Below are 20,363 nucleotides of genomic sequence, written 5' to 3' on the forward strand. Positions count from 1 at the left end.
TGCCGGGGGCCTCTGCTGATGAGAAACACATACTAGGACAAGATCAGAGCAAGGCAAAATAGATTATGTGTGTGCTGAGGCAGTGCTTACTTGGAAACTAGTTGTACACTTAGGAATGGATCACTCACAAAAAATGTGTCATTTGTTAGTGCTGTGAGGGGAGTTTTGAAAAGGCTTTTTTGGTATCAGACAATTGGTTTAATGTTATGTTTGGAGGTGGAAATGAAAGTATCAACTGGATTTACTGCAGCTCAGTGTTTGCCTGCATTTCAAATGTTTTGCGATATTCCTATTAAGAAAGTTTAAGTGCATAATAAGGGCACTGTGTGTGGGTGTGTTTTCATTATCACAACCTCCTCCTGCAGAAATGGACAAACAGGCGTGATTCTCTGTTGCACTAAGAGCTATCAAGGCCTTTATCCCGGCCCATTATCTGTGCCTCGTGAAAGTCATCATAATTTGGAGGAATTAAATTACAATGAAGGTAGCGCTCCTCGCACAGGGGAATGGTCAGAGTCGGCACAGTCGGTAACAGGCTGATAGAACTAGTCATCCATACGCCCACGGCTGTGTGTGGGCGTCAAAAAGGAAAAAAAAATCTGTCATTATGGAGAGGTGAAAAGATCTCTCCATCTCTGTTTCTCCAAATGTTCCTGCTGCCTGGTTTGTTTGTTCGAGTGTAACACAACAAACCCATAAAGTAGCTCCCCATTGATTTGACTATTCATCAGGTTATTTAAATGCATGTCTACATCTAGATTTCTGCTGAATGACAGCAGGGTGACTTCATTAGCAACCTGGTCTGACCCTGGCGATGCCACAATCACCAAGGTAACCACAACAATATACAGCATAAAGAAATCTTGCACAATCTATGTCACCCTAATTATCTTATATGGGTCTTCCAGCAATGCAAAAAGAGCATATCTTTTCTGTGTGCTCTGAGTGTAGCTTAATATACCCCCATGTCTTTTATCTGGCATCCGGCTTCCTGCCTGATGGAATGTAATTGGCCTCAGGAGAGAGCGCACTGTAGGATGAAGTGATGATCACTAAGATTTAGAGTAAGCAGAGCGGGCGCGTTGTGGTTTGCAGTGTCAAGCAACCGAAAGGACGCGTGATTTGCAGGGGGGATAGCCTGCTCTACCGATTCTAACTCTACAGCCCCGTCATGATATTAGCCTCGCTCTGAGCTGCATACACCTTTAAGACATTGCACGTCTCGGTCTGGGGATTCTAAAATTGACAGGCGCCGGCCTCATTTCCTCTCTCAGTGCCACTCAAGAAGCCGTTATGTTGTAGCAAATAAAAAGGGGCAGGTAAACTATGAACTGGATTTATGATGGGATGACTGAAAAGGTCATCAGTCAACAGTATGATTCCACTAACTGTAATGGATAGGGAAGATCTATGAGGTTTACGAAGGAGAGAAAAGACCCCTGCAGCAATAAAATAAAAGTACACTATGCCCCTGTTTATTTCTGATTTGAAGGCTTAAAGGAAAAGGTCAGGAGAAATTAAGTCTTCCATATTTAGCTTGATTTTTATATCATTACTGAGTTGGGATTTTTTTGGCATTTTTATGCCTTTACTACAGAGTGATTTGTAAGGAGATGCATGAAATGTGGTTAGAGGGATGTTCAGGACAGACTGATCTCATACACTGTTCCTATGTATACCTACGAAAAGTAATGCACCACCATTTAAATGTAATCCACATAAGCATGAGCCAGTAATTTGGGTATAACCAATGCAATCGGGAAGGCTGCGATTGCATGTCCAATGTGCTGACAGGAGTAAAGAAGGTAGTCGTATAAAGAGTGAAAGCACATGTAAGGAGGGAGATTGGGGTGTTGAATGTGTCAAACAAACCAAGGACTTTTCCCCAGGAGATGTGTTCGGTGTGGGACCTTGTGAAACCAAGTGAACTTTGAGTTATTTTTAGGTACGTCATCACCATGTCTCATTTCCTAAACCTATGTATTTATTTCCTAACCTAAGTAACTTTACATTAAGTATGTCACTTTAAGAATGTAACTTTACATAAAGTATGTAACATGACAAAATCCAATCATGTTTCTTTTCTAAAACTGAACCCACATAACTGTACTTGCCTTAATCTAAGCTATGTTACTTTACATTAAGTGCATAACATAACATTAAGTAAGTGACTTGCCGAAACCTAACCTACATAACTTTACTTGCCCTTTACATAACCTATATAACTTTACTTTAAGTATGTAAGATAACTTTAAATAAGTAACTTAACTTGCTTAAACCCAACCCACGTGACTTAACTTGCCCTAAAAATAATCTATATAAATTGATGTTAAATACGTAACATAATTTTAACTAAATTAACTTGCCTAAACCTTATGTAACTTAACTTGCCTAAACCTCATCTATGTAACTTTACTTGCCTTAACCTAACCTATGTAACTTTACTTACCCTAAACATAACGTTAAGTAAGTGACTTGTCTAAACCTAACCTACATAACTTTACTTGACCTTTACATAACCTATATAACTTAAGTTAACTACGTAACATAACATTAAGTAAGTGACTTGCCGAAACCTAACCTACATAACTTTACTTGCCCTTTACATAACCTATATAAAACTTTACTCGCCCTTTACATAACCTATATAACTTTACGTTAAGTGCATAACATAACATTAAGTAAGTGACTTGCCGAAACCTAACCTACATAACTTTACTTGCCCTTTACATAACCTACATAACTTTACTTGCCCTTTACATAACCTATATAACTTTACGTTAAGTACGTAACATAACTTTAAATAAGTAACTTAACTTGCCTAAACCCAACCCACGTAGCTTAACTTGCCCTAACCTAACCTGCGTAACTTAATTTGTCCTAAACATAATTAATATAACTTTATGTTAAGTATGTAAAATAACATAAAGTAAGTAACTTTACTTGCCTAAACCTAACCTACATATCTTTACTTGCCTAAACCTGACCTACATTACTTAACTTGCCCTAAACATAACTTGTATAACTTTCGGTTAAGTACGTAACATAATGTAAAGTAAGTATCTTAAGTTGCCTCAACCTTGCCTCTGGAACTTTATTTGCCCTAAACCCGTGAAAATGACAATTAAGGCTCAATTTACTGCACAAAAGAAATACATCAGCCATTGCACAATCATGACAGGAAGAGGATAGCTGTTTTGTTATCTCAAGTACCTGTCAGCAGCCATCCCCAGTTACCAGAGAGTGCCACTGTAAGTTTATCCCCAGTAATAGAAAGGGCAGATGATGGAACAACAGAAGTAACTGTGGTAGTGGTAGGCTCTGAGGAAAGTGGAACACAATCAGATAGTCTTTCATCATGCAAAAACATTCTTGCTTCCTTATGCTAAGTATCACTCGTATGAGGCTTGTTCATACAAATCAGATTCAGCAAACTCTCTTAAATACCTGTTAATTGCTACCTTCATCCTCATTAACTCCACCTGTTCATAAGAGGGTGACTGTTGAATGCCAATGAATTGTTCAGTTCTAGGGGCTCCCTGAGACAAACTGTGCACTTGGGAGCTCCATGAGAACTATACACCTTCAAGGGCCTCTTTTCTATTTACATTCACAGTGCCAGTAAGACCTGGCAGTTAGTATAGCACATCACTGTCACTTTGACGAGGCAAAATAGTGTTGTATTTCCACTGTCACATATATGCTCAGTAAATCTATACTTCACTGTCGGTCCATTTGTCAGTGTTTTATTGCATTTGTTTGTTACAAGCTGTTGTTTGAGTTTTTTGTTGCCTGTTAACACAGTTAACAGGTTTTTAATTCGACCAGTCATCGAACACTTATGTCACTCATGGTTTCCCTTGAGCTGCCAGAGTACCTTCTCTAAAATCTCCGACGTTCTGATAACTACGATCGTTCCTACTTCTTGCGGTATAGACACAACAAAAAGAGGGGTTCTTGGGAGTTTTTTTAGGCTCCTAGACCTAAGAAGAATTACTCTTGTCCAAAAAATAACTACACTATAGTGTTGCTACTTTTATTATGTCTTGTTGGATGATACCTAATCTTTGGCGACTTCCTGAACAAAAGACCTCTGAGATCTGTTTTGACCCTCGAGCTGTGCCTTCGGTAACTGCAACTATTATTTAAGCAAACGACACACTTTTGGGACCATTTGATTAAAAAAACATCCTATGCTTTGCATTTTTCGAAAGGCCAACCCAAAAATGGGGCAAATAATGTCCAAAATAGCAGGCTACATTGATGAATTCATTGGTTTCTTATAGTTTTATGAGAAAAAGGCTAATTCTTATGGACAACCTTCAAGGGAAAGGATGTGATATGTACCAATAAATACATAAAAGGACAGTGTACAGCTCTGTGTACTGCAGTGTCACAGTGGTTCTGTTCCTATAAGAGGAAATGTTTTATTTGTACATTTACCATTGTTTGCTCCCTGTCTTTCTCTCTCCCTGTTACCTTGTTATGAGGCAATACATCATGATATATTAGACAGTGAGGAAATGATCCTATATAAGGAAGGCCAGCACTGTCATTTGGAGGAAAAAGCCCAATTCAATCACCTCCCTGTGTTTGCTCTCAATAAGGGACAGTGCTATTTTTACCATTCTATAGCAGCAGAAGGAGGGGGAAGGAAGTCACTGAGGGATTCCCCCGCACTGCGGTGATATACCGCCTCAGGGCCTTCCCGAGGGAGGGCTCCGAAATTACATTGAAGTGACTCAAATTGCTTTACTTGAACGTGGGTTCATATGGAGTACACAGTGATTACATATCGTACCAGCGTTTTTTCCCTCCAAGATGTGAAGTTTATCCGGGGGAAAAACTTGCAGAGCTTTTTGTCATTTATTTTTCATGCTGCTGTTGAGCGGAGCGCCTTCAATGTGTGTCAGATGTAATGATGATTCCAGTTTATTCACACGTTTTCCCATTCACTACCATTGTGCTGCAGCCGATGATGACGAGTTCGTCGCAGCATATGCCGGGGACGGAGAGCATATGCCATGTGACAAACAATGTTAGCAGGATATTTCCTAGATACTGGTGGTATCACGACATAGCAGTCAGTATGCTAGCACTGCAGAGAGAGGGAGAGATTAAATTGAATATGGGTCAGTTCACAGCCAAAACTCTGCTTATCTGAATTCTCACACACCCTGAATAAAAGTGATTATCCAGTCGAGTTAATTGAATAATTGAAGCTTGCTGGAAATCATTTCCACTGGTCACTGGAATTATCTCTGCTGAAAACACATGCTAATAAGCAAACAGCAGTGGTAAAGCTGTGTGTATTGTGAATTCGCGCATTGGGGGAGATGAGAGAGTTGTCAATAATTCATAATCCATAGTCCTAGTTCATAGAAAATCTTAGCCCACCTCCCTCAGGTTCCAGGGCAGGTATGCTGCAAAGCTGCACTCATCTGAAATTCAATTTGATTGTCTCCATGCAATATTGATGAGGATTCCTCGGCCGCGTGTTTGTACAGGCTACATGGTTAATTTGAATCATTTATGTATTACGAGGCGTGTGCGCTGTAGCCGCCTGCTGCGCTGCCCACCTGCTGACACACTGGCGGGAGATGGAAATCCATACCCAAAGCGAGATACCGCTCAGGGGAGAGGGAGGGCAAGGAGAAGTGATGTGATAAGGGTCAAAACAAGGCAGTGTGAAAGACATTAGTCACTTGTAGGGATTGATGGAGGGTTGAGTTCCAGTGGTGATGGAGGAGAGGAGGGGGGCAACTCAACTGCACTCAGTCTTACTGCAGATTTAATTTACACCACATGCTGTGATCAATCCAAATTGACCACTTTAATGAGACAATGACTGATGACACTCAGTGGCCTGTCTGTCATACAATCCTGGAAACTGACAAAGATCTATATTCTTATAAGGAACAGAAACACTCCATGCTATCACTGGTAATCTCCCTTACTCAGAGGAAGAAGTTATTTTATTTATATATTGTGAGGAATGACGTATTCATCCACCAGAGCTGATCCAGTGGAATCAAAAAGGTAGTCCCTGCTCTGTCGTAGCAGATTTAACCTGGGAGAGCTGCATACAGAGCTGTTGGGCCCCTGTTGACCCCACTTCCTCCCACTCCATGTGCACTGTGGCACTTTCAAGAACCTATTAAGTGCCGTTAAAACAACAGACCACACATGCAGCTTAATTATGATCAGTCCCATCAGTTTTCTATGGCGTGACACTTTTATTAAACACAGATGCACTATTGGAGCATAATATCAACTGAAGTAGTACAGATCTTACAACATTTTTGAAGGACTCAACTGTGTTAGTACTTCAAATAGATCCTTCCTACGTTACTTTGATTTATTATATTCATTATTTCAATGGCTGGATATCGATTCATAAAATCAGAGATTGATCTTTTAATGTATCCTTTTTCCACATCTGTGTGAAGCTTTAACACCTTTAAACTTGCTGGTGGGGCCTGGCGCTAAATTATTAAAGACTACAGTTTTATCTGTAACTGTTAGCTTACTTTTTACATTTGCTGTCTGTGCATCCTGGCGGCTGCACCACTGTTATGCACACAGAGACACACAAACACTGAGTAGAAATGCTGCTTGATGTCTGTGTTCTTTGTTCTTTCTAAACTTTACTCAGTACTGTGATGTCAGCAATATGATTTATTTTACTGACATTTTAGATTTGTTTCCAGTGAGATATTGAGTTTATATTGTGACTTTGCTGCATTTGGTTGTGCTGAATGACCCTCTAAGGAGTCAGATATTCAATTTTCTAGTATGCACATTTTGTTGTTATGCTTTCAAGCATGTTTTTCAACAGCGAAAATGAGTATTATCACAGCTAACCATAGCTGTAAATGCACCGTGCTAACTAAGCTAGCCGCTAGCATTAGGGTTAGCTCCACCCTCTCGTTCAAATAGGGTCACTTCTAGCTCCAAAAATCCAAGATGTTGACCACCATGATCATCTGTGATTGCACTACCATAAAGTTACAGAGGGATAGATTTTATAAAAACGACGGTCATAACAGAAGCAGTGACATTCTGACTTAATAGTCAAGTTCCAAAGGGGCCTCCTACATTTCCCATAATGCAGTTCAATAGCATCTTTCATTAGTCCCCCTTCCTTCAACCCAAGCTCCCTGTGAAATTGTTCCATAGTGTTAAACTTAACATGAGTTGAACCTGATGACATCAGGGACTCTGAACAGCTCCAGAGGCACAGAGGATATTATACAGCTGTTTTCACATGCTAAGTAGAATCAGTAATTAAAGGGCTACTCCGGCCATTTAGTATTCCAGTTCCAATAATTAAAGGGACAAGCAAATGCCAGTTTGTCTGCCAGGGTGTCTGTTACAAAATTTAAGCCTAAAGCCCACGCTGTGATGACATCATCAGAGTTATGCTCGTCAATTCCTAACATCAAACATTACAACATGGTCAACTCAAAACACGCTGGTTATTCTGCAGTGTGTCCTTATCACTAATGGGTAAAATGACCGATGGGATTTTAATGAAAGACACTGTCTGCCACACACACCTCGAGGGCTGCAACTAATGATCATTTTCATTATTGATGAATCCATTGATTTTTTTTTTCTATTGATCAAACATTTAAAAACAACTAAGGGTTGTGAAAAATGGCCAGCACAATTTCCCAGAACCCTTGATGACATCTTAAAATTGCTTGTTTTGTCCCAACAACAGTCCAAAAACCAAATATATAAAATTTACAAAGATATTAAAGAGAGTAAAGTGGAAAATCCTCCCATTTGAGAAGCTGGAAACTGAGAATTTTACATATTTTTGCTCAAACTTGTTGATTTGTGCTGAGATTAAAGATTTCATTTGGATATTTATTTATTTTATGGTCATATTTAGCCACAACCAGAATGGTTTTGGGGGCTGCAGATACCAAACAGGGCACAGATCCATCACTATACATTCATGGCTCAGTGCCAATCAGCTTTCCTTCTCATGCTGGGTGACCAATCTGTATCCTGTGCTGACTAAGATCTTCTCTGTTCACATCTCTGTGTGCTAACCAATACTGAAAATAAAACAGGTTCACTGAATTTAAGTATTAAAAAAAAACAAAGGAATGAATAATCATGCAGTCATAATTTTATTTCATCCTATTCTTCAGTTATCTCATGCAAATGCAAAACCTCAAGTGTGTTCTAAGCTTCACTAACACAGTATTGAGACAAAACTATTTCAGTTACATAACATTTTTGGGAAGCCTCGCTCATTGCAGTGGCTGTTTTAATCTTCATTTTTATTTGTGTTTGGTGTAAACCTGAAATCCGCAGCACCAACGGACATGTTCGCCTTTGCCAGTGCCAGATTGGTGCGGGCTGGTTTCATTTCAACGCCACAGCGGGCAGAGGGGAGATCATGGCAATGCCCCGAGAGAGAAACAGAGAGAGGGAGAGAGGGAGAGGTGCAGACAGACTGAGAGAAAAACAGAAATAGAGAAGAGAGACTGTTAGCTTGGGTAAGTGGATTATGTGATGTGGAAGGAGGGAGGGAGGGGTTCTGTTCTCTATCTCCGCTGCTGCTTCTGCTCTGGTCAAATACTACTTGAATCAAGCAAAACAAAAACATGTACTTGCTTTACCGTCCTATTTTTTTTTAAACTTACACAACCGTCCTAAAAATGCTTGATATCCCAGAACTAATAGTATCCTCATGGCTGGATTTAAGTGCGTCTTGCCAATGCTTATTTGGCTTAGGTGCCAGATGGCAAGGCTTTGTTACTCAGCCAGATACAAGGACTATCCAAATCTTACATGTTTGCAAACACTTAAGTGGTTTAAAAGAAAACCAATAATTAACTCATTTGTGAAGCCCATTTGTAAAATGTAGTTTGAGCTCAGCAGAGTAACTAAAGATTAATAGTTCAACACATAATTAATCTTACATTAGGAGCCTTTGAGATCTGATTAACTGTAGTTTATTGCTTTTTCTGCTCCATTATGTTATCAGTAACTAAGTATTGTTGAGATTTCAAATTAAGTGATAAAAAAGACATAATTTTAAGGACCAGTATATTGAGATTTTTTTTCCTACTTTTTTTCTCTACTTGGTCTAAAACACTAAACAATAATTTCATCAGAACGAGTCTACAGCTATACATAAGGCTCTGTGAGGCTGTACTTAGCATGCTAACATGCTAACAGTGACAGAGCTAGCGTATCTTAAATATCATCATTTAATGCACTGGGTTGTAGCTTTATGTTTTAAACCATAATTGGTCCTGTTGAAGTTTTAGTTAAATAAATAAATGCTGAAGCTGAGAAGATAATATTTACTATGCTTACCATTTTAGTTTAGACCTTTTGCATGTTAGCATTTGCTAATTACGACTTAACACAAAATAAAGCTGAGTTTGATAGGAATGTTATTAGTTATCCAGGACAGTAGGGCTGCATTTTCCTGACTAAACCCGACCCGAGTCCGAGACAGTTATAAACGAGCCTGGCCCGACCCCCACAGACTTCCTGATTTCTAAGTCTGAACCCAACCCGAGCTCGATGCAGTTTTTTACCTGAAAAAGTTATTGTTATCTTGGTTACAGCTTTTTTTTCCATTAGTTCTGCGAATATTTACCGCGTCTTGCCTGAAATGGAACTATTGGCCTGTGTTGCGTTCAAGTGTTGTCATGTAGATAACAAATTCCAGCACTTGAATAGGTCATAGCACAACACAGCAGCATGTCAAGTGGACCGAACCCGAGCAAAATGTCTTATTTCTTATCCAAAACCCAGCCCGACTCGTCAGGTATCCACACCCTACAGAACAGACAGACCGCCGCTAGCATGGCAAAAAATAATTGATAGATTAATTATTCATGGGAATAGTCATGACTCAAGATCCAGAACATGGTTACCACAACAAATTAGAAACCAAAAAGGAAAAAAAAGAAAAGAAAGCAGTACCCATACAAAAAAAAGATCCATCTGTTTAAATGAGCCTGTTTAACCTTTGCTCAACAACTGGTTATTATGGGATAATGGGTAACGCTAATGTATAATGGAACAGTTGCATAGTAGCAGTAATAAGTAAGAAGAGTCATCAAGTCAGTGAATTGATTAAATGATGTCAGTTACGCTGCAAAGTCCAAGTTTGCTAACGTTAGCTAAAATTAGCTACCAGACTGAGTAAGGCTGGAGTGGCAAAACTTTTGACTGTATTTAATTAAACAAGGCTGTGTTTTGATGCTTATCAGTTGAGTGTTTCATTTGTAAGATGAGGAATGTTTTAGTTTTTAATTCAAGGGTTACACAGACCAACTTTACCAACCAGCTAATACAGATAAGAATTCATTTACAGGAAGTAAAATAACTCCAAAGCTCTTATACACTGCAAATTGTCCTTCTGGATTGACTATTTTTGATAGCATATGGGGAAATGCCTATTAGACTAACAAATTACGTGCAACCTCAGAGGATAGCACAATATTACTTAAAGCATATATTTCCATTTGGGTCCCCTGTTGAGAGAAAAACAACAGTAGCTTGCATACAAGAATTCTACATTTAAAAAAAAACAGCTGACAATAATTTGCTGTGTTGTCAAAGTCCTGTGAATCTCAAGAGTCAACCCTTTTTGAATGAAATGAAAGGCAACATATGTTTAAGAAGCTTTTGGGCACCGTTACAGTTCAACTGTGAGCCTTTGTGAATCACTGGGAATACACTACTCTTGATGTATTAGGTGAAATTTTCTTTGAAAATTTCCACTGAAGCTGCAGCTCTATGAGTCAGCCTGCCCACGCGCTTGTTGTACAATGGCACATTACTTTATGGGTTACTGTATTCCAGAAGGGAGGGCAAAGGCACTTGTGAGAATTTGGCTGCAGCGAGTGGACCAGTTGGCCCACTCTCCGTCCAGCTTGTAGATGCTGTGTCATGTCATAGAAATATTAGGAGCAATAACATTGGGGGATAAACAGAATTAATATTTCAGTTCTGTTGATTATTTGCTTGTGAGGACTGCAGCAGCTTGGTCAATGCGGTAAAATCTTAACTATCCATATAATGTGATTAAAATTTAAAAAATCAGGAAGTATAAGATGTGACCTAACTTTATTGTCCTTTTTCCTGTGCTTGTCTCCATAGGACTACACATTGACCATGTATTTCCAGCAGTACTGGAGGGACAAGCGTCTCGCCTACATAGGAATCCCCCTCAACTTGACTCTGGATAACAGGGTTGCCGACCAGCTCTGGGTCCCTGACACCTACTTCCTCAATGACAAGAAGTCTTTTGTCCACGGAGTCACCGTCAAAAACCGTATGATTCGCCTGCATCCGGACGGAACCGTTCTCTACGGCCTCAGGTGAGTTCTGCTTTACACTCCACCCAGGCCTCCCCCTATTTGCCCCCATTTTGCCCTCCATTATAGCCCAAAACCTATTGAGTGCTGAGAGATGGTGTAAGGCATTGTTGGTTTGGGTTTTTTCATGGGATTTGTGCACATCTAAACTGCTTCTATATGTAACTATTTGTTGTGTTTCCACATATAGTGCAGGAAGTGACTTTAATTATGTTGTTAGAGTCCTAATGTGCAATTTCTGGGCCATGCAAATGAGCAGCACTCCCCACAACAGGCAACAAAGTGAAGCTCAGGGTCAGAAAGTGTTCTCAGATGTTTCCCAGTGTCATGTTAATGCTGTGTGTTTAAAGCCCTATTACAGCACCACAGTTGCCCATGCTGAGTACTTGGCAGTTTTCTGCTGCTGCCCGCCGAGCAGCCAGAGGATTAAGTGTCGTGCTCAAGGGCACCCCGGCATTTGATTTTTAAAGGGAGGGAGGGTGCAGTCAGAGATCACCCATGAAAGGAAGTATGAACAGGTTAGATGGTGCATTAATGCAATGTTTAGCTCGCAGCTGTTGTTTGATATTTGTTTCATAAAGCCCTTGTTTTGAATTTCCATTGATCTTTTCGACAGGCAGGTTCAGAAGAGTTAGTGTGACCTATGAATATGGATGCATGCTTTGAATTATTCGAGTGCAGAGCGAAGAGTGTGTGTGTTTGTGGGTGTGTGTTTGCGCGGGCACTTGCATGCTTGTGTTTGTATCCGTCAGTGTTCATATTTTACAGTCATACAGCCATGCTTGATTATGCAAGTGGAGTTCATAGCACTTAGCCTTGTGGGCTACTTATAGACCTCTCAGTGCTTTCAAGAGATCAAAGGCAGAGGGAGATGTGTGACTTGGTGTTTGTGATATGAGCTGTTAAATAAATGTATGTCAGGTAAGGCTGAGGAACATGCTGAATGCAAATTCCTATCATGGTATTAAAGAGGGCACTCTGTATATTTATGTGTGCTCGTAATTAGGGCTGCAACTAATGATTATTTTCCAAATTAATTAATCGTTTACTTTATAAAGTGGCAGAAAATTGTGAAAAATACCACATTGATTTTTATTCATACTATATGTTTTCTGGTGTGTTTAAATGTTTAATTCTCACTTTATATACTGCCAATTTGTATTTGTATATTTGTATTTTGATAACAGTGGAGTTACCACCTAGCTGCTAGCTACATGCGCATGGCTAGCCAGCTAGCGAACTGCTAGCTAGCTCTGGTTGGCTAGAGCGACAGAGTTGTGTTTCTTTCCCCTAACATAACATCTTTCCCGAACATCTTTAATTAACACACAGCTGAGGTAACTCTAAATCAACAAGCTAATGTTAGCCACTGTTGCTAACACTGGTGCTGTGTCTCAAATCACATACTTCCGTCAGTACACTTCCATGTAGTATACTATGTGCACTATGTACTTCTTGACGTAGTGCGCAAATTTCCACAGGGTAGTGTTGTCTCAAACCAAACACGGCCGTTGTGTAATGTGCACTCAGCGGAAATGACGACCGCAAATTAGCTAGTTAGCAAACTAGCATTAGCATTCATGTTATCGTTGGTGGTACCAAATCATTACAGACTGCTAAATTAACCCAATAAACATACTGCTGGCTTGACTGCTAAATTAACCCAATAAACATACTGCTGGCTTATACCCAACAACAGTATAGTGGTGCTTACTGCCACAAACACATATTTGTACAATGCAGCGACGTTCACGGTCACACAGTCCTCGGCCGCTATTTCCAGTTTGAAAAGTGGTCCCTCCCCTTCCGCTACGTAGCCAAGATGGCGGCTATTGAGGGCGAGAAGTGTCCATAGTTCCACACTCAACTTCTTGACCGTTTTGAGTGCACCATCCGGGTACTCATTGTGCACTGCATTTTTCCATACTTCTCAATGTGAACGCACTTATGCACTCAAAATATTAAGTGAAAGTACAGAAGTACGCGATTTGAGACACAGCACGGGTCTTTACTTTGATGCAAATCCAAGCTCACAACCCCACGCTCTCGTTAGCTAGATGTGCGGAATTTGTTGCATTATCTGTGTACTGTGTTAAAGGAATACATTCATGGCGAACAAAAAAATAAAATTCCTGATGAATTGAAGTTACTGGGGTCCATGTTTCACTGCAGCAAAACTATATCAAAACATCCATTGACAAACAGTCACAAAACTCGTGCAGTATAATCTGAGTCTCATTTATCCAGTCGTATGCTAAGTGCTACCCTTTCTGATGCGAAACATAACAGAAAGTGAAAGTTATCTATGCTCTCTTCAAAGCCAGACTCCATTGACAAAAACAATAATTTTGCCTCACTGAACATGGGAGTTGCCTTGATTGGTTAGTTTGTGTTACTGTGTCAGTTTGAGTCTGGCTTACATTAAGTTGCACTTACCAAGTCTTGGTACTGAGCATACAACTGGATAAATGAGACTTGGATTACACTGTAAAACATGTGTGAGAGTTTGTAAAAAGATGTTTTGATATAGTTTTGTTAAACGTGGACCCCTATGGCCTCGATTCATCGAGACTTTTCTCTGTTTTTGGATTATTCGTTCACCATGGAGGCATGCGGATAAAAAGTTTTCTTTTTACAAATTCAACATAACCCCAAGGTTAGTAATTGATATAGAAATGGTCTTTTTTGAGGTGAAGTGTTCCTTTAATTTACAGTGACATCCTCTGCTTGGTTTATTAAGAAATACTTTGACATGGTTGCTTTAACAGGGCTAACTAATTTGTTGCAGCTGTCAAGCTTGTGAGAACACAGCTGTCATGACAAGTGACAATATGAAATAACAGATGATATGATAAAAAGTGGCATTATGAAATGAAAGTTATTAAAAAAGACTTGAAAAGACTGGTATTGAAAAAAGCACTGAATAAAGCACTGTTATTTTGGAAATAAGAACATTTAATAATTATGAGTTGTGTTTTAATAATTAATTCAATGATTTCCCAATTTATGGGTTCATTTATATGTTTTACACTATTTATTTATGAGATAATCTATTTTTTATGATGCCTTATTTGATATTTAATGCTTTTTGACGCCATAATCTGCAGTCCACAAAGATTTTTTGAGGTTGCGATCATCAGTTTTAAGTGTATTTTCTGAAAAAGTGACGTAACAGACAGGCTTCAAAGTGCATAGATACTATAATGGTATAAAAGGAACTCAGTCATATAGTGTAAATCCAAGCACTGTGTCACAATAATTACAATGCGTCTATATCATGCAGACCCAACGTTATGTTGTTGTAATTTTAGCTGTATAATAATATCACCTAATGGGTTTCCACAGCCTCATCTGAGTCTTAACTGAATGAAGACATCCAGTGGCTAACTGCCAAGCAGCCGGCTTTTAATCAGGGCAGACTTAGCCTAAATCATTTTGAATTTGCATTTCACTTTGCTGCTTATTTTAACTGTCTGATTATCAGCCGTTTGAGCTCATACATCTGATAAACAAAGGAATACCTCCTCATGACCCAGTTCAGATGAGCAGGCAGTAAACTCTGCCAGAATGTGTTGCCTTAATATGATTTTTACTTGCACAAATTTTCACTTAATCACTGCATGGAGGGGAGCCAGGTTTGTTCGGGGGGACATGAAGTGATTGAAATACGAGAGCGAGGGCTGCTTGTCTGTCTGCGATCTATAGCATAATTATGTATACAGTTACACAGTCAGCATTTTACCCCAGAGGTGTTGCCGTAATCTTATTTTAACATGACAATGCCAATAGTCTCCAGTAATTTGACACAACCTGAGAAACTTGGAGTAAAGACAAATGGACATTTAGTTCGCTTTAAAGATAAGACACAGTCAAGTGCTTTAAATCTAATTGTATTCCTACAGTTCCTTATGCTTCCTTGTTAAGCAACTACTTACCTGTTTTGCTGTTTTTACAATAATGTTTCTGAAGGACCAGAAAATATGATAATCACCCCGTCCGTCCTTCCTTCCTCTCTACCTTCCCATCCACTCTCCTCTCAATACAATTTGTATAAATCACATACAGTGTCTAACATATTCTCTCCTGTGTCCTCTCTTCCCCCATTGGTCTTCTTTTTTCAGGATAACTACAACAGCAGCGTGTATGATGGATCTCAGGAGGTATCCCCTGGACGAACAGAACTGCACTCTGGAGATAGAGAGCTGTGAGTAGAGAGACCTAATGCCTTTACCACTGACTATCAGCACACTGTGCAGGCTCAGAGGGAAACCAGCTCATATGTGAAACGTTACAGTTCGAGTGAAATATCAAACCTGGCTGTTTTTTCTTTTGAGGTCTGCAGCATTTGTTTTAAATGGCAATTATTAATGGTAGAAGTCTTCAGCTCACATTAAAGGGGTATTCCACAGATTTAATATTGTACCTTGAACATTAGGAGGCTTCTGAGAGGCATTTTAAAAGAAAGGGTGAGATCTTATGACTTCTAGTCTTTATCAATCACTCAGGGTGCTATGGTTTCAGTTATAAGTTGACTGATTTATTGGTTTGGTCGATTAATCAGCGCAGATGGGATGTTCTACACGCTTTTGTTACCAGCAGATCTTGGCTCCGATAGACCACTGGGTACAGCTCCAGAGAGAGCAGGTCCCTTCTGCTGTGTGGCTGTGTATTTACATGAATTTCTGGCTGGTCTACAACAGCTGGTCCACCGCTACAGCAGCTGTGTCTCAATTCAGGGGCTGCAGCCTTCGAAGGTTGCATTTGAAGACCGATTGCGTCACATCGGCGTGAGCAAGGCTGTCCCATTTCGAAGGCTCCTTCAAATTCTTTCCCAGAATTTGGAGGATGCAACGGATGAATCCTTTGTGGCCCGGCCTATCCCAAGATGCATTGCACGCCGGTGATGATTATATATTAAGTTAAGTTAACGAGCTAATGGTTACTGTTGCTAACATCACGATTAGCTAAAAGCACACAGCTGAAACAATCTTAATTTAATAAGTTTACCTGAAAACGGTCCATCAGCCAGAAATATATCAAACAGCAGTGTCTCCGAAAGTGAATCATCTCCTAAAGTATTAAATTAAATATATATATAATAACAATCTCTGGGTCCATGATTTAGGGCTAACTAACCTACTAGCTTACTCTATCTTTCGTCAAGAGCAGCTGGTTGCTATGTAAGAGGAACGCCAATGGGTTGAGGCTAGAACGACTGATGGTGATGCAACCAGGAAATCCTCTGCAGACCAGACTGTCTCATTTCGGAGACTGTTCGGTATGGTTGATGCGGTCTTCAAGGGACGTGGCCGATGTCGACCGTGAAAGCCATGTCCTAAAAAGGCTGCAGCCCCTGAATTGAGACACACATGTAGTCTTTTAGTCTGTGACTGGATGAATGTCGCCACTTCCTGTTTCAAATTAAAAGCCCTCGTTTAAAATTAAAGGCCCTCCAGAATTTCATACACGTTCAAGCCACATACAAGGTTTTGATTGAGTCTTTTTTTTTATGTTATGAATCATTGAGAAAGTATTTTGAAAATACAGTATTTTTCAGTCATATACCAGGTTATTATTAGGTTTAACAACAGAGTCGAGCCTTTTAAAAGCTTGGTGTTGGATGTAAGCCGCTGCTGCTAATTAGCTCATGCTAACACTCTGGAGGTCCTTCAGCACTGCGTCTAACCTGTGTCCGGCAGTCGGAGATCAGACCCTCCGCGGAATCCTGTTGTCTTCCTCTGGGACTGTGAAAGATGTCCACGCCGCAACATATTTTGCCCTCTAGACAGCGTGCTGCAGTTGTTCAAGTTTAAACCAAGTTTAAAGGTACATGTAGCGCCACCCACTGTGTCAGGGGTGTAGATGCTGCCCTTGTTAAGTCAATGAAAGCAGTCTTGCTTCGGACTTTCTGCGCTATTAATTGGCTATAATTGTAATTATCTGAATAATGCATAGTTATAAAAATGTCCCATTATCGGCCATTATCGCTATATATCGTGCATCCCTAGTATTTATTGATATGACTTCGATGTTCCTTTCAAGTTATCCAGTTCCTAATAAGATTGTTCACTTATGGCAATCAATTTCAGCAGCTATGGCCTTTACTGTTACAAACTATCTATATGATATCTACCTCTACTTTCCATAACTCTGTCCACTGTGGTCTCCCAGCCCAAGCTGAAATGACCAGGATCATATCACGAGGTTATTTTCTTAGACAGACCTCCCTCCACACCTATAGGAGCCATTATACAGAAACAAGGATTAGGATTATCAGACACATGGATCCTGTTAAACTATGTTGCCAGTTTCTCAAACACAGAGAGCACACTGAAGATCTCTTCATATTTTTGCTAGCAGCTTCTGCATTAGAATTATAAAAAAGACAGGAAATGTCAGCTATTTTTGTAAATCTTTTGACATTTTTATGAACTCGACTGAACCTATTAACTGACTTGCTTTTCAAAGCAACGTCTGGTTCTTGGAAACAACTTCAAACGTGTTCCTTCCCAAATGACAGCCCAGTTGGATGATCAGCAACGCTGCATATCTTGGTCTCCAGCGATGGTAAGACAGATGGTTACACCTTGGTGCATGTGCGTGTGTTTCTCCTTGTGCAGATGGCTACACCACAGACGACATCGAGTTCTACTGGAAAGGAGGCGAGTCGGCTGTAACGGGGGTGACACGGATCGAGTTGCCTCAGTTCTCCATTGTCGATTACAAGCTGGTGTCCAGAAACGTAGTGTTTTCCACAGGTAAATGCTCTGCTGTCATGTGTTGGAGCTTTGGTCTCAACAAAATGAATTTCCTTTGGGAATAATTCATGACACACTGACAAGAGGACGTTGCATTTTAGATGATATTGTTCATATCAAGCGTTGGCCTGTTTTCAAGCTGATTATTTTATCAATTTCTGTAGCATCCAAATGTGTGCCAAAGCTTGATCTGTTGATCTTAAATCCTCAGAGCCAAAGTTGTGTTTGTCAGTGCCTCTAATTGGGTTGAAGTGAGGAAATGCGCTGCCTTTGAAGTATCCCTCATGTAACAGCGGCTGATGCAACGATGCTGGGATGGTACTTAACCAAAACATGGTGTAAACGCTGTGATTTACAGAGCAAATTGTGTCCATGTCAGCTGGCCTTTGACCCTGAGAGGTGACGCTGGGATTAATGGTATTATCATGCTGACACTAACAAAATGTAGCAATCAGTTCAGTCAGTCAGTACGATCAATCAGTGCGACACTAGCAAGCCCCTAATAACTTGTTTTCAAACTTACTTTCTACTACTATCAAAAATTCACATTTTTACTTTTACCTGTCTTGCTATTAATCAGTAAATAGCTGGGTCATAATTTCTGGAAGGAGACGTTGCTGTCGAATTTTCAAATATATTTTTTTAGACTGATAAATAGCACTACAGCTAAGAGGAAAAATATGTATTTTTGATATTGGGGTGAACTGTGCCTTTAAGTATTCCTCCATAATATTAAATGGTCATGGCTAAATAAGGACGAAGATCACAAAGTTCAAGGTTTGGGAGAAAAACATCCTTACTCATTATTTTTGAAAATGTAAACAGTCACAACGTCAGCTGGTTTGCGGCAAATGTTGCCCCATTCTGAGCACATAATTAGGCGACATCACCTTTTCTGAACTAAGCCCCACCCACTGGTGTAAAAAACACACAGAAAAATACACCAGTACAGAAAGTCTCTCATATAATAACTCCAACTGTTCTAACTAAAATGCATTCCCCGCAGAAAATGCATGTGAATGCTTGAAGCTGAAATTGCAAAGCATTGCACTCCACTGCTAAAATAAACCTGGGGTCTCATTTATAAACACTGCGTACACACAAAATGAGGCTTGTAAAGAGGCGTAGGCCACTTCCCACGCAAAAGATGTGATCTATAAAAACAGACTTGATGAGAGAAACTTTGACCCGTGCTTACAAACATTTTGGAGACTTAACATTGGCAGTGCACATGGTGAGATGGAAGCCTGATTGTGGAATAGTTTTTGGCACATGCCATTTTTGGCTTTTGTCTGTATGTACATTTTTAGTTTGGATCCTACGCATTGTTTCATACATGAGAACGCTGGAAACCAAATTGTGAAACTGGCAGAGCTGGAAGCTGAACTGCATTACTTAAGATCTGAAACACATTGCTAGAATAGCTGGGAGCCAAACTGTAACACTGTCAAAGGTGGAAGTTGAAGTTGATTAAAAGGCTGACAGGAGAAATGCTTTGTACTTTAAAAAGCATCAAATGTATAAAAAAGTGAAATGCAAGCAGCATCTGAGTGAAGAACGTACAGAATCAAAAGAATAATAAAGACTGGATCACAGCCAGCATTCACACTAATAAAGAATTAGATGAAGAAGAGAAGACGTGCTTTCAGGACCTTTCAGTTTGAGTGTATTCACATATATTCTTAAATGAGTTTGACTCTTGAATGGAAAATACATTTTTGAATACTTTATCAAATTTATCATTTAATTAATTGTTTATAAAGGCGATATGAAAGCTTTTACACCCTTAAAAATGAAACTGGTACGCCCAGGAAAAAAATAAATGCAAACACAAGAAAGAGGTGTGCACGGCTTATTAATCATTTGGTGCCATCATTATATGGTGTTGTGAAACACATCAATCAAGAGTTATTTATAGGTTCACAATGGCCAATTTCATCTCCCGCAGCAATTAATTAGAAGACTCGTTAAAGCAAATTGTCAAGCTAGTGAACACGGAAAACATTTGCAGTATCGTATTTCATGTGATTAATTTGTGCTGCTAACTTGGAGAAGTGTAGAAAAGTAATTCAATAGTCCTCATTGCTCACAGGGGCACTGTGATATATGCTGTGAACTTTGGTTTTTATTAGTCGTACACCAAGGTCCTAAATTAATCAGATTTTATTGTGTACATTTAGTCCTTGATGTAGAACTTTATTGATGCTCCCTAAACAACGGCCATATAATCTGGTCAGTGGAGACT

The 20,363-nt window shown here is 39.7% G+C and overlaps 2 protein-coding genes across 5 annotated transcripts in view; one reads left to right on the forward strand and one right to left on the reverse strand.

Annotated features, from left to right (window-relative positions):
- LOC126401683 (gamma-aminobutyric acid receptor subunit alpha-5-like) overlaps nucleotides 1-20,363 on the reverse strand; it is a 92,633-nt gene that overhangs the window by 48,400 nt on the left and 23,870 nt on the right. The window lies entirely within an intron of this gene.
- LOC126401680 (gamma-aminobutyric acid receptor subunit beta-3-like) overlaps nucleotides 1-20,363 on the forward strand; it is an 80,434-nt gene that overhangs the window by 37,639 nt on the left and 22,432 nt on the right. For all 4 annotated transcript variants that reach the window (XM_050063072.1, XM_050063073.1, XM_050063074.1 and 1 more), the window contains 3 exons: nucleotides 11,143-11,363; nucleotides 15,482-15,564; nucleotides 17,981-18,118. In XM_050063072.1, the coding sequence (XP_049919029.1) occupies nucleotides 11,143-11,363; nucleotides 15,482-15,564; nucleotides 17,981-18,118 (442 nt within the window). The remainder of the gene's footprint in view (nucleotides 1-11,142; nucleotides 11,364-15,481; nucleotides 15,565-17,980; nucleotides 18,119-20,363) is intronic.

The sequence above is a fragment of the Epinephelus moara genome, chromosome 15 (genome assembly GCF_006386435.1).
Source record: "Epinephelus moara isolate mb chromosome 15, YSFRI_EMoa_1.0, whole genome shotgun sequence".
NCBI lineage: Eukaryota > Metazoa > Chordata > Actinopteri > Perciformes > Serranidae > Epinephelus > Epinephelus moara.